This window comes from Tenrec ecaudatus, chromosome 5 (assembly GCF_050624435.1).
Source record: "Tenrec ecaudatus isolate mTenEca1 chromosome 5, mTenEca1.hap1, whole genome shotgun sequence".
Classification (NCBI taxonomy): domain Eukaryota; kingdom Metazoa; phylum Chordata; class Mammalia; order Afrosoricida; family Tenrecidae; genus Tenrec; species Tenrec ecaudatus.
In genome coordinates, this window is record NC_134534.1 from 143,801,277 (window position 1) to 143,814,611 (window position 13,335).

The 13,335-nt window shown below is 43.5% G+C and overlaps 1 protein-coding gene across 4 annotated transcripts in view; it reads left to right on the forward strand.

Moving 5' to 3' along the window:
* FHIT (fragile histidine triad diadenosine triphosphatase) overlaps positions 1-13,335 on the forward strand; it is a 1,786,389-nt gene that overhangs the window by 1,542,519 nt on the left and 230,535 nt on the right. For all 4 annotated transcript variants that reach the window (XM_075550745.1, XM_075550742.1, XM_075550743.1 and 1 more), the window contains one exon: positions 11,073-11,141. In XM_075550745.1, the coding sequence (XP_075406860.1) occupies positions 11,073-11,141 (69 nt within the window). The remainder of the gene's footprint in view (positions 1-11,072; positions 11,142-13,335) is intronic.

The following is a 13,335-nucleotide window of genomic DNA, read 5'->3' on the forward strand; positions in this document are numbered from 1 at the left end:
GGCTCAGCTCACCAGAGTCACAATAAACATCAACACGAAAAAGAAAAAGAGGGGCAGAAAGTGGAGTTCACCCTTTTGGCCTGTGATTTCTGCTCTGAGAACCTCCTACAGGATGCTGAGGTCAAGACACATGACAAATGCACAGAAACAAAAGCCAAAAGAGACAAGGACCTTCCCACTGAGCTGACGGGGAAAGACCGCTCTACCCTCGGACCTGCACCATGAGTTTGGACTTTGAATCTCATGAACGATGAGAAAATCACTCTGTTTGCTATAGCCATTTGCTTGCTTTATTTGTGTTGTTGCAACAGTAGATAACTAATATAATGAGCTTGAGCAGTTTAATTAACCTCAGTAAACCTTGTTTTGTTTTGTTTTTTTTTTCATTTAAAAAGCGGAGATAATAACAGTCTCCAATTTTTTTACATGTTTGAAGGATGATGTGATAATGCATATTAGTAGGAATGACAGGTTGGGGCATATAGTGTTCTTATATAAATAACAGCTAAGGCTTTAACTGTTATAGTACTCTGGTGTGGTGGTGATTGTTGACTTATCAGCTGCTCACAGATAGATCGGGAGTGAACTCCATCCGGGGAATATGTGATATTCTCCTGCCATAATGATTCCAGCTTTGGAAACCCCGTGGGGCAACTATCCTCTATTCTATAGATCTGAGATGACTCAGAATTGGCTTGCTGGCAATCGTTTTTGGGGGGTTATTATCACAGTTAATTGTTTAAAATGAATGGACGAATGGTATGGTAATAGTATAAATTTAAACATTAAACTTTCCACCTCATGCTAACGAAAAAAAATGAATGAGACATGCCTGTGCTATGTGAGACAGTGTCTAGATTTGGGAGCTCCTTCTGAAAGCCATGGACTAAGCTACAACCCCGTGGAAGCAACAACTCCCCCGATGTGAATGTTTCCCTGCAAACCTCAGCGGAGTAGATACATTTGCTCCCATACCTTTGCCACCAGCGCAAATGGTTCCACAGCTATTACAGGGGAAAGGGCATATGGCGAATATACATTTTGTCCCATCCCGTGGGACATTCAACGTGGGTCCTGGAGGAGAGAGTGGGAATTGGGTGGGTACAAGAGGCACAGAGAATGAGGACAAGGCAGTATCCTGATCAAGTCCTGTTTATTGAGTGGAAAGTTATAGGTTATATAGGCCAGGGAAAGGGAAACAAGCCGCAGATGTTTCCCTGAGAACAATAGTGGGGGAAGCAAGATGCAGATGTTTCCCTGAGAACAATGGTGGGGGAATCAGGATACAGATGTTTATATATAATCATTACACACGTGTTTACCCAAGGTTGGAGCAGAGTTCATTCCGGGAATAGTGACCATAGAACAGAATCGTGCAGACAGAGACTTCCCTATCTATGTCTGGCAAGATAAGTATGTCAAACACAGCTCTAGTGTTGTAGGCTGGCTCAGGCTAATGAATTCCAAGTCATGGCTGGGCCTCACGGCTCCGGACACATTTGAGACAATAATTGGTCCTGTTGGGTGGAGACAGCGTGTTCTGCTTCATAAGAGGAGACCTCCATGGCCAGAGCTCCTGTGGGGCCGTGAGTCAGAGGTTGGGTTGCTAACCATACAGTTGGGGGGTTTGGAGGAAGCCAAACGAGTGAAAATCTAGTGGCAAAATAATAGGGTGGGAGACTGCTCATTCCTCGTGCCCAGATGTTTCTCTCCACGTGGCAGTAGCCCTACCACCGATCTTTCTTTTAATTCACTTAGTAAAGGCAAATGGAAGAAGCCACTTGAAGTAAATTGTCTCTTGCTGTTTCTGTTTGGGTCTATTACACAAACAGTAGGGAGATTTCTCATTTTGTTCCGTTTGTTGTCGTAAGATTTAAAAAAAAAAAAAGACATTCTCTCAACACCTGCTTCTTAATTGATAGTGATTACTTTGGCCCCCCCCCCCCAAAGCGAGTGGTTTTTAAACAAGGTGGGTACATTCTCATAAGCGACATTATCATCTTATAAACACATCAGTACAATAGGAAAAGTGAGGAAACCTTGGCAATCGCTCCCATATGCCACTCACCTCTTATTGCTCTTCTCGTCTGCAATCAGGGCTTCCTGTGCTTTGTAAAGACAGATGATAGAAAAGGTGTGTTTTCTTCCTGTGGGCCCTGTTGATGAGTTTGTGCGTGGTAGGGCAGGACGTTGATCTACATGTTATCTGTGCCTTTTGCTCTGAATTTCTATGGAAGAGCTTCATCAAAAAAGAAAACCCAAACAATCTCTCGGGTATATCCAATGTGTCCCTCAGTGTCTCATGCAGTGCAGTGCTTTGGGACAATAGCAGTGTGGAAGATGGAGGACATGCATTGAGGAAATCGATGCGTGGACATTTGCTCATATTTGTTCAGTTCCCTGGGCTTCTGATCGCATGGAGGAGGTATCATAGAGCCTGCCAATTTACTTCCACCTCAGGAGCATAAAGGCAAAAGGAAAAGACACCTGCCCAGGCTCTCAGATCCCAATGTCATTTTATATAATCCCAAATTCCTTACCCTGCTTTTATCTTACTTGACAAGACACTAATTTTTAGAGAATCGGAAATTTGCAGCTGTCTAATAGCTAGCTAAAAGCTTCTCTAAGCTCTCATTGTGCTTGGGAGTAATGCATCATCAAAGCTACGATGTTTAGATGATGTACTGTGCCCACACATCATGAGGGCACCGTCCTTCTCATGATCTATTATCATAACTCACAATTGGAACACCATCCCGTGATATACGACTTAACAATACAATTGTAGAGACACAAAACTCCACCAGGATCTCCCCAGTTCTCAGATGTTTTTCTTGGACATTGAATGGCTTCTTTATTTTTTCCTTTAAGTTTCCTCATTTGACTGGGACAGTTTAGACACTTGGGAAGCAGCATGTTTTCTCTTTATCAAGGAAGGTGCCCCTGTTACCCCAACTTTGGAAAAACAGCTAGTCTTCTGAATGGAAGAACTCAGTGAAATTAGAGTCAGAAGCCATCACTGTTTCTAAGCCTATGGAGAGACAACTAAGCGCATTGTCAGTTTAAGTGTATTGTAGTGTAAGTAAGTCAACCATGCCAAGGTGAGCCGTAATATTTCCAATTTTCTTTTATTTTGGAACAGAGTAACTGCCATTATTTACACACCGATCCTAAATGTGGGCACAGGGGTGGAGGCTCCCCAACCCCCCCCCCCCCCAAAAAAAAACAGCCCAGCAGAGAAGAAAGAAAACAAACCCTGCAGTTAGTGCGGGTCTAAAAGTGAATACATTGAGCAGGAGAATTCACTGTAGAACCAAGATTTCGGCTTAAGAGCAGTAGCAGGTTGCCAAAAATATTGCCAGGACTACTGTCTTCTAGTACACTCCCATTGCCATCAAATCAATTCCAAGCTAGAGTGACCCCACATGACAGGGTAGGACTGCCCCCTTTGGGTTCCCAAGACTAAATCTTTATGAATGTGGATGTCCTCAACCTTGTCTGCAGAGCAACTAGTGAGCTTGACCCCCTAACCTTATGGTTAGAAGTTCAATATGTAGCCCACTACCCCACCAAGAATCTTTTTATTACAATACAATTGTTTTGAGAATTTGCTGAATACTTAGAAAATGCCATCATTGACCTAACACTTACCGATACCTCCCAATAATCCAAAGCATTTTGACACTGACTTTACCTCCACTTGAAATAAAAGTGAGAGAGGTTAAAAAACTCACCAAGTAAGAAGCAGAGATGTGATTTGAAATTTGACCTTCTAAGAACCACCTTTTCATGGATGCGTTTTCCTCTCTGAGATACAAGACACTGTGTGGGTGAGATGTCCTGGTCAGAGCACCACGTGACAGGTCAGGATAGGGGAATCTAGTCCCGATTCTGCATTGCTCTGCTACTGGTCTTCATTTCTCCTGCGCCATGAAGACTTTACTGTTGAGCACCCCTCTCTGAACATTTTCCAGTCCTAACTACAGGTGAGTTTCTTTCTTCTTTACCATTAATTCTTTTTGGAAATGAAATAGTGCACAAGATAATAAAATCAAAGTGGAGCTACGTGGGGTTGACTCGGTGAAGAATGAAAAGCTACTGCCCACTCTTACCCAGTGCTCCTGACCCATCATTCTCTGCCTCTCCCCTCTAGACTTCTGGAAGCCCCGGGACTTTGCGATTTGTCATTGGAGCCTCACTAGGTCACCCTTTACGTATTTGTTCTTTTACCCATGAAAAGGAGATTAAGATACTTGAACTTCCAATTTACCCAGGAATTTACCAGATTCTAGGTTTCAAAAGTGAAATACCACTTTGAAAATCACTTCTGTGTGTTAAGGCATGACCACCTCCTTTTCCACAGTGGTAGCACCATTTTACAGTCCCATCAGCAATGTGTGAGAGTCCCCATTATCGTTCTCGCGAGCATTATTTTTCCTGTCTTGTGCATTTTGCTCTTACAGCTGGGTGCAGTGATATCTCAATATTGCTTGGATTTGCATTTCTGAGACCCACAGAGCCGTCTCCTCTGTTTCAGGGCAGCCTATGGGTAGCAGCTGAGCACTTAACACACCGTGCCACTAAAGCTGTTTTTATCCGACATTCGATAATTATGGCACTAATTTCTTCTACTTCTTGATGGCTTTTAATTTTGATCCGACCCATTCTCTTCCACTTTTAACGATTCTGATGAAAACATTGGGCAGACTTCGATAATCCAATATAATCTATTGAATGGATGGATGACATTTTTGTGTGTATCTGTGTGCCCAGATCTTATTCTCTGAGGCACTGGCAGATCTGAGGTAGAAGACTTCATGCTGGGGTAACTGGTTGAGGTGGTAGGACCCCAAGTTATGGAGCAAGGGAACCCTCTCCTCTCTCCTTCCTTCCTTCTTCAAAATGATTTTCTCCCTTATAAACAAGTTTCGATGTTTCATGCCAATGACACAGAAACCAGTATGACTCTACTTATGCTACTCCGGTGATTACAGGCTGAATTAAATGTTTTCAAAGATGGAAGGAGAAGCCTAGATAAATCCAAAGAACCAGAGGCTATATAAATGGCTATATAAATGGTGCCAGGAGGTTAAAGCAGAGAACGATGTTAAATTTGGACAAAATCCTAAAGATAGCTAATGGGAAGGGTTTTTTTTTAAAACATTTAAATAGACTCAGCAGATGAACCAGGAAAAGGTTGACCTACTACTTGGTAGAAGTTACACAAAATTAATGAACACAGGAGAATTAAATGATTCTGTTCATCTCTATTGGGCATTGATTTCAACTAAGAGAGAAGGTAGAAGGGGTAAATTTCATCTCAGGATCCAAGAAGAATTTCCAGATGTAATCAAAGAAATTGTTGAGCTGCATGGACGCTAACAGAGAGCAAGAGACCGCAGTGATCATCTGTCTTTATACTCGGAAGCAGTGAAGAGATGCTGTGTCTTCTGAGATGGGGTAGTACGATAGCAAAAAGCAAAGACTGGCATATGAGGACAGACCCAGGTTCAGATTTCATGTCCTACTTACTCCTTTCAAGAGCTTCGATTAGTCATCCAACCCTGTCTTCACCAGGAAATGGTAATACCATTATCACAACCCTGTTGGGTGTTCTGTTAGGAGTCCTTGGTGGCATGAATGGTGATGTGCTTGGCTACTGATTGAAAGTGAGCTTAATAGAACAATGTGTTCTTGCACTGAGGGAGTACTTGAGTGGAGGCCCGATGTCCATCTGCTACCTTAATACTAAATCTATAAATATATGCACACCTATTTCCTCATCCTCATATATAAATATATTTACATATGTACATGCCTTTATTTAGACCTCTATAAGTGCCCATTGCCTCCTATCTCTTTCCTCTATTTCCTTTTATTTTCCTCTTGTCCCACTATCATGCTCAGCCTTCATTTGGGTTACCATAATTCCTCTTGGTTACATTACCCTTGATGATGCCCTACCTGGCCTCCTACACCCTCCTCATCACTGGTTTGGATCACTTGTTCCCTTGTCCCTGGGTTTGTTAATGCTACTTCCTTTCCCCCTAACTCTCCCACCTACCTCCCCCTCTCCCATGTCCCCCTCCCCCACCTCTGGAACTGTCCTTCCCATTGTTTTCAGATAGGAACTGGAAACACAGGGAATCCAGGACAGATGATCCCTTCAGGACCAGTGGTGAGAGTGGCGATACCGGGAGGGTGGAGGGAAGGTGGGGTGGAAAGGGGAAACCAATTATAATGATCTACATATAACCCCCTCCCTGGGGGATGGACAACAGAAAAGAGGGTGAAAGGAGACGTTGGACAGAGTAAGATATGACAAAATGATAATTTATAAATTACCAAGGGTTCATGAGGGAAGGGGTTGCGGGGAGGAAGAGGAAAGATGCGGAGCTGATGCCAGGGGTTTACGTGGAGAGCAAATGTTTTGAGAATGATGAGGGTAACGAATGTACAAATGTGCTTTACACAATTGATGTGTGTATGGAATGTGATAAGAGTTATATGAGCCCCCAATAAAATGATTTAAGCAAATAAATGAAAAAAAGCAAACAAATAACAAAAAGAGAGCGAGTGCCATTGAATACAAACCTGGTCACCGACTTCCACAAGGTCATGGTCTTGAAACCCTGTGGAGCAGTTTTGCTGTCACTCACGGGGCCATGATGAGTTGGAATCAGTATGATGGCAACTGACACTAATGATTGCAATAGAAATATTGTAGGGATTCATTGAAATAATGAAGAGAGTCGTCACAAAGAGGCCATGCAATGTGCTTTCAGTAAATGTTAACAGCCTGCACGACCGACTACTGATCATGATAGTAGCTACGGAAACTAGCAGGTTCAGGAAACTTGCGCGAGTATGTCCCCAAACGTGATGTCTTCCCTCTTGTATCTATTGCTATTGATTTCTTTGATTCCCTTTACGCAAAAACCCTTTGAAAGAGTTATTTGTGTTCTCTTTTGCTTCTTCATCTCAAATGTTCTGTCACACGCATTGCCCTTAAGTATTTATTTAGAATAATCGCTTTATTGAGTTAATTCACACCCCATACTATAATGCACAATTAAATGACTTTTCACATAGTCACAAAGATGTACAACTCTCACCGCTCTCTAATTCCGGAATGTTTTCATCATTCCCAAAAGAAAACTCTACCCAGTAGGAATCACACTGTTCTCCATCCCCAGCAGCTCCAGCCTCTGAAGTCCACTTTCTGCCTCTCCTAGCGATGTCACGTCTGAGCGCCTGGAGAATGCAGCCTTTTGTGTTTGGCTTCTTTCACTTAGCATTGCACTTAGTGAGCAGTGCTCTCTGGCTTTTTATGGCCAGACCACGCTCCAGTGTCTGGCTTTGCCACATTTTGCTTATTCATTCATCATTTGCCGGCTATTTGAGTTGTTTCCACTTTTGTTAGCTAATATAAATAATACTGCAATGCTAAACTAATGAAACATGGTGAAAAATAGACCACAAAACGGGTCTTTTCCAATGGAGATCCCCTCATAGAGGGGTTTAGGAGAGGAGATGGGTTAATTAGGGTGTGAGGTAGTATCGATGAAGAACACAGCTTTCCCCCGGATCCTGGATGCTTCCTCCCCCCAACTACCATGATCCGAATTCTACCTTGCAGGCTGTACACTGGTACATATGAGGGCTGGAGGTACAGGGAATCCAGGGTGGATGATACCTTCAGGACCAAGGGTGTGAGGGACGATGCTGGGAGAGTGGAGGGTGAGTGGGTTGGAAAGGGGGAACTGATTACAAGGATCCACATGTGACCTCTTCCCTGGGAGAGGGACAGCAGAGAAGGGGGGAAGGGAGACTCCTGATAGGACAAGATATGACAAAACAACGATGTATAAATTACCAAGGGCATATGAGGGAGAGGGGAATGGGGAGGGAGGGGGGGGGGGGAAAGAGGACCTGATGCAAGGGGCTTAAGTGGAGAGCAAATGCCTTGAGAATGATTGGGGCAGGGAATGTATGGATGTGCTTTATACAATTGATGTATGTATATGTATGGATTGTGGTAAGAGTTGTATGAGTCCCTAATAAAATGTAAAAGAAGAAAAGAGAAAAAATGATTAGGGCAAAGACCGTACAGATGTGCTTTATACAATTGATGTATGTATATGTATGAACTGTGAAACGAATTGTATGAGCCCCAATAAATTGTTAAAATAAAAAAAAAAGAGGGGGAGGGAAAAAAAAACCGGGTCTTTTAGGGAGTGTATCATGAAGCTTTAAATATATTCTTTCAAATCTGAGCAGCTAAACTGCAATTCCAAGCAATATTTTGAAGCTTTTTATTAAGTAGATGGTTTGTCAGCACTTAAGGAGCCCTGCCGGCACAGTCCTTAATGTACGCAGCTGCTCCAAGAAAGGCCAGCCTTTGAACCTGCTAGTTACTCCGCAGAAGAACACTGCAGCAGTCTGCTCCTATAGAGGTTTACAATTTTGGAAACCCTGTGGGGCAGTTCTGCTTGGTGCTTTCGGTCACTGTGAGTCCAAAGCAACTCAATAGTAATTGGTTTGCTTTCTTTTGGGTGTTAGCACTTACAAAAGTAAGTTGGACCACCAAGGCTCGACACGAATTCATGGAAGTGATTATGTTACATTATCCCCATCTTATAAGGTGCTATTTATCTGAAGGTCATTCTATTGGAAGCCCATGGTCATGGTATTCCTTCACAGCTGTGAGATCTGAGCTGGCTGTGTCATCATTTTCCTGGTTTGAGAAGTTGAGTGTGTTGTCAGGACTCTTGGATCAGCCCGTCACTTAAGAATCTGTGTCAAGATACCAGGTTGGGTTGAAATCTATGCCCTTAGACTGGGCTGCTTGATGTCTTTGGTGGCACAGTGAATTTCAAATGGTTATCAGTGACCAAAGTGGCATTTCCAGAACTGGATGGTAATAGAACCTATGACAAAGTCTTTTAACACTGAACCCAGGAAAATGAGATAAAACGAAGGAGAGGAAGGAAGGCAGGCAATAGGATGAGATGCTACTGGACCCATGAGGTTCCTCAAAGTCCACATCCCGACATGTCAATAGTAGACAGACAGCGATAGGCACAGCCCTAAGCAAGGCCAAAGGCTGATCAAAGTAATACAGGAAACGAGGGGCACACTTAGATATTAGCGTCAAGTCCTGCCGCAGGACGGGAAGGCAGGTAACGACTTGGCCCCCGTGTTACCCACTGGGCAAGATGAGGTCAGGAAGGAAGGTAGGAAGAAGGAAAGGCAGACAGATTGACGGCCTGATGGATGGAAAGAAGGAAGGGAGGGGCACACATAACGGTATCTTTACTTCCGAAGGGCAAAGTGTAGGAAGTAGAAAGGAGATAGAGGCTCTATCTATGGCCATTTCCTAGTATTGTCACTTGTCTAGTCTTACTTTCAGCTAGCTCACGGGCGTAAGCTGATTTCAACCGGGGCCACCCACAGGCCTTGCTCCTGAGAATGTGGTTCCCAGGGTAGTTTGTGATTATTTCCCCGTTTGTTTGTTCTTCCTCCCGCTCGCTCACATAGTCTTTGTGACTAAAGTACACACTTGCCCCAGTTGCTGAGGGATCCGTGACTGATAACGCTGTTGACTGGAGACTATTCAGGCAAAGCCATGCCTCTCTTTGGGGGGCTGTGTAAGCAGGGGTAATGGGAAGCTCCTCTCTGTTCTGTTCACCTTGGACTGCCTTGCTCCCTGTCTCCGCTTTAATAGCATCTCAGGTCCCCTCCTTGAGCAGCAAAGCCATTGGGGACACTTAATCTCTCCTTCTCGGGAGGCCTTTTGGAAGCACGCCGCCCGATCGTGGTAATTGAGATGGGGTGGGTGTAATCGGGATGAGGTGTGACTCTGTGTCTGCCTCTCCGTATTTAGGCACTTCATTTTCACAGTCCTCCGCAGTTTGTAATAAATGCTGGGACATAGCTCAAGGGCAGGAGTGAGGTTGCACTTCAGCGATTTACAATAGAGGGTATTTAGAAAGTAAAACTTAGAAATGGCAGTTTAGCCTTGAAGAATATATTGAATTAGCTGGGCTGTGTGTCTTGTTTCAAGATCTCTGCATACCATCATTTCTATGTATAATACCTGGCTGTACTGGAGGGCTAGATCAGTGGTTCTCAACCTTCCTCATGCCGCGACCCTTGAATACAGCTCCTCATGCTGTGGTGACCCACAACCAGAACATTATTTTTGTTGCTACTTCATCACTGTCATTTTGCTACTATTATGAATCGGGTGACCCCTGTGAAAGGGTTGTTTGACCCCAAGGGGGTCGTGACCCACAGGTTGAGAACCGCTGGGCTAGAGAAATGGCCTGTGTAGAATGGCCAGTTCAGTCCGCAGGCCCAGTGCACATGCTGCTGAAGAGCGCGGGGATGGGAATCTGACTGTCGGGCTCGCAGTGGTCATTCTACCCTTGCCGATGGTGCCTTCATCTTTGGGGCAGAGAGGGTTTCCTTTGTTGTTTTTCCCCATCGGAAAATGGGCATCATAGTACAACTTGCTTCACAGGATGAGGAAGGACACTCAGTGCGCTCATGCAGGCACCGCGCTTTGTGTCCTGTTATAGGAAGTAACAGCTTAATGCAGGAGACCTGCTCTAGGATTCCTATGGGAACTCCGGACTCGATCCCTCAGCCCTTGCCTCTCAGACCTTCTCGTTTTCGCTTTCCTTAGGCAGTTTTCTGTAAGTCACTTCTTACTTGTCAGTTTCAGAGTCGCAGTGGTCACCTTGTAAAACGAGCTGTCATTTCAAGGCTCTGGCTACATACAGCCGAGACTGCCGGTGATGAATAATTCCACAGACCCTCACACACCCTGGCATTTCACGCCAACCCTCGTGTACCCCACCGAGTTCTTCTCTCCTGTTAGGCGCCTCTCTGTTCTCAGCACATTGCAGATCAAGTTACTGAGGGTGAATTTCGGTTTCCTCTGAAAAATAATCCGCCAGGATCCAGTGTGGTGTAATTGGGCTTCATGAAAGCATCACTGTCAAGTCTAAAAATATATGGAAAGACAATCAGGCTTTATTTTCTTTCTCTTTCTTTTACCTTTTCAGCATGTTCACGTCCATGTTCTCCCCAGGAAGACTGGAGACTTCAGCAGAAATGACAGCATCTACGATGAGGTAGGTCGGCTCTCTCTCATCCTATGTTTTGATCATAGGGGTCGTGTCAGTGTGATGGAACCAACCTAATGAACCGGGTATCACCCAGATCTGCTCTTAAAGAACTTCTGCCCAGAGTAATTTGGGAAGTAAGGACAGAGCCCAAGGAGTTAAGCATGGCCATTATGGAAACTTAAGGACATGAATTTTAATAATTTTTCATTCTTCTATGAATCTGAGCAGAAACCAAGAGTCCTTGTGATTTCTACCTTACAATTGACTGTGACATTAACTATGTGTTGCACAAGGACATGGCCTAGAGACTCTCAGGGAGAAGACCCACAGCGCCGCTCATGGGGACACAGATCTAGACCTATTTTCTTTACTTTCAGTCAAATAATATAATGAGTCCCCAAACCCCTTTGGAACTCAGTTTATCTATTCAAATGGTACTTATTCTGAGATGAACTTTGAGTTATCATTAGCAGAATGTACATCTGGTTTGAAGGAGGTAAATGCAACTGGTGACATCATTGTCAAAGAGTTGATGAACTTCTGAGAATTTCCATTCCAATACGTAGAAGTGAAATCCCACAGACATGAATCAGGGAGAGCAAGAGGGTCTGCTCTTTGGGTGACGTCTGCATGAGAGGCTTTTGGTGTTTGTGCCGTGCTGGGTCAAAATGTAAGATGGAAGTGGTTTGTCCATCTATGTACTCTAGGAAGGACAAGTATATTTTCCCCATGTCAAAGCTGATCGTGTGGCATCGTTCCTTGGAATGCTTGGCTGTAAAAGACATTTAATCTGTTTCTGGAAAGTGCTGTGATTGATAAACAATATCTGTCTTGGGTGTTAGAGAGTTGCCAAGTTAGCCATCTAGTCCAGACACCTGTTGTAGTCTTTTGAGAATGATTTTAAATATATGTATATATGTTTATGTATAAACATATGTAAACATTTATGCATATATGTGTATTTAAATATACACATATGCTTTATTTCGGTTGCTTACATGCATCTGATGAAAGTATTTGCTTATGCGACTATCTGTCTTTACAGTTTCTTTGAGGTAACTAGATGCTACCGTCCTCATGTGTCTATCTGTTGGTCATACTGGGATGACTTGTGTGTTGCTGGAAACAATGCCACTGGCATTTCAGATACCAGCAGGGTCACCCACAGTGTACCAGTATCACTGGGTCTACAGACTAAGGACGAAACAGCAAGGAAAAATAAGTAGTCCCTTTCTGAGGGACCAGCAACTGAAACTAGTGAATAGAAGGGGAGCAGGGTAGGATAGAGTTGGAAGATGAGCCCCTCAGGTGGGAAGGCACTCAAAATACGACCGGAGGAGAACTGCCTCCTCAAAGCAGAGACCGTCTTGAAGGACATGCTTGCAAAGCTTTCACGACCTCCTTTTGCTGACCAAGCATGACTCAACATGAGAAGAAACCGCTGTAATCATTGGAACAGAATGTATAACGTATGACTCTTGGAAAATTGGAAGTTGTCAGAAGATTGGCAACTATGAATCAGACAGCCATATAGGTTCCTTTGCTAATAATGAAAATTCAAAATACTGCAGTCACATTCATTGTCAACAAAATGTTCCAAGACCTATCTGAAGTACAACCCCGTCTCTGATAAGATAATATCTGCAAACCTAAAAGGAAGCTAATACAGCTGTTATTCAAAGTTATGCACCAGTCCCCAAAGCTAGTGATGAAGAAACTGAAGAATTCTATCAACTTATTTGGCCTGATATTGATCAAGTCTGCAATCAAAGTAATCACATGTGATTGGAATGGGAAAGTTGGAAACAAAGAGGAAGGAATAATAGTTGAAAATATTACCCTGTTGATAGAAGTGACGCTGGAGATTATGCGATGGAAGTTTGCATCCATTGTTAATGGCCTTGCTAATATCTTTTTCAATAAGGAAAACAATAATAATACATGTTAGGTTAGCTAGTTTCTCTAGAGAAGCAAAACCAGTGACATATATATGTAGATAAAGAGAGAAGTTTATGTCAAGAAAAATGGTTCATACTGTTGTAGAAGTAGTTATGTTCAGTTTTCTTGTCAGATATTATACTGGAGACTTTTCCTTACTCCTCTAGCTGGCAGTAGCTGGTGGGCCAGGAAGTCAAGAAGCTGGAAATCTTGAAGCTAGAAAATCAGAGACTTGTGGAGGCAGTGGCATATTGGCAGATTC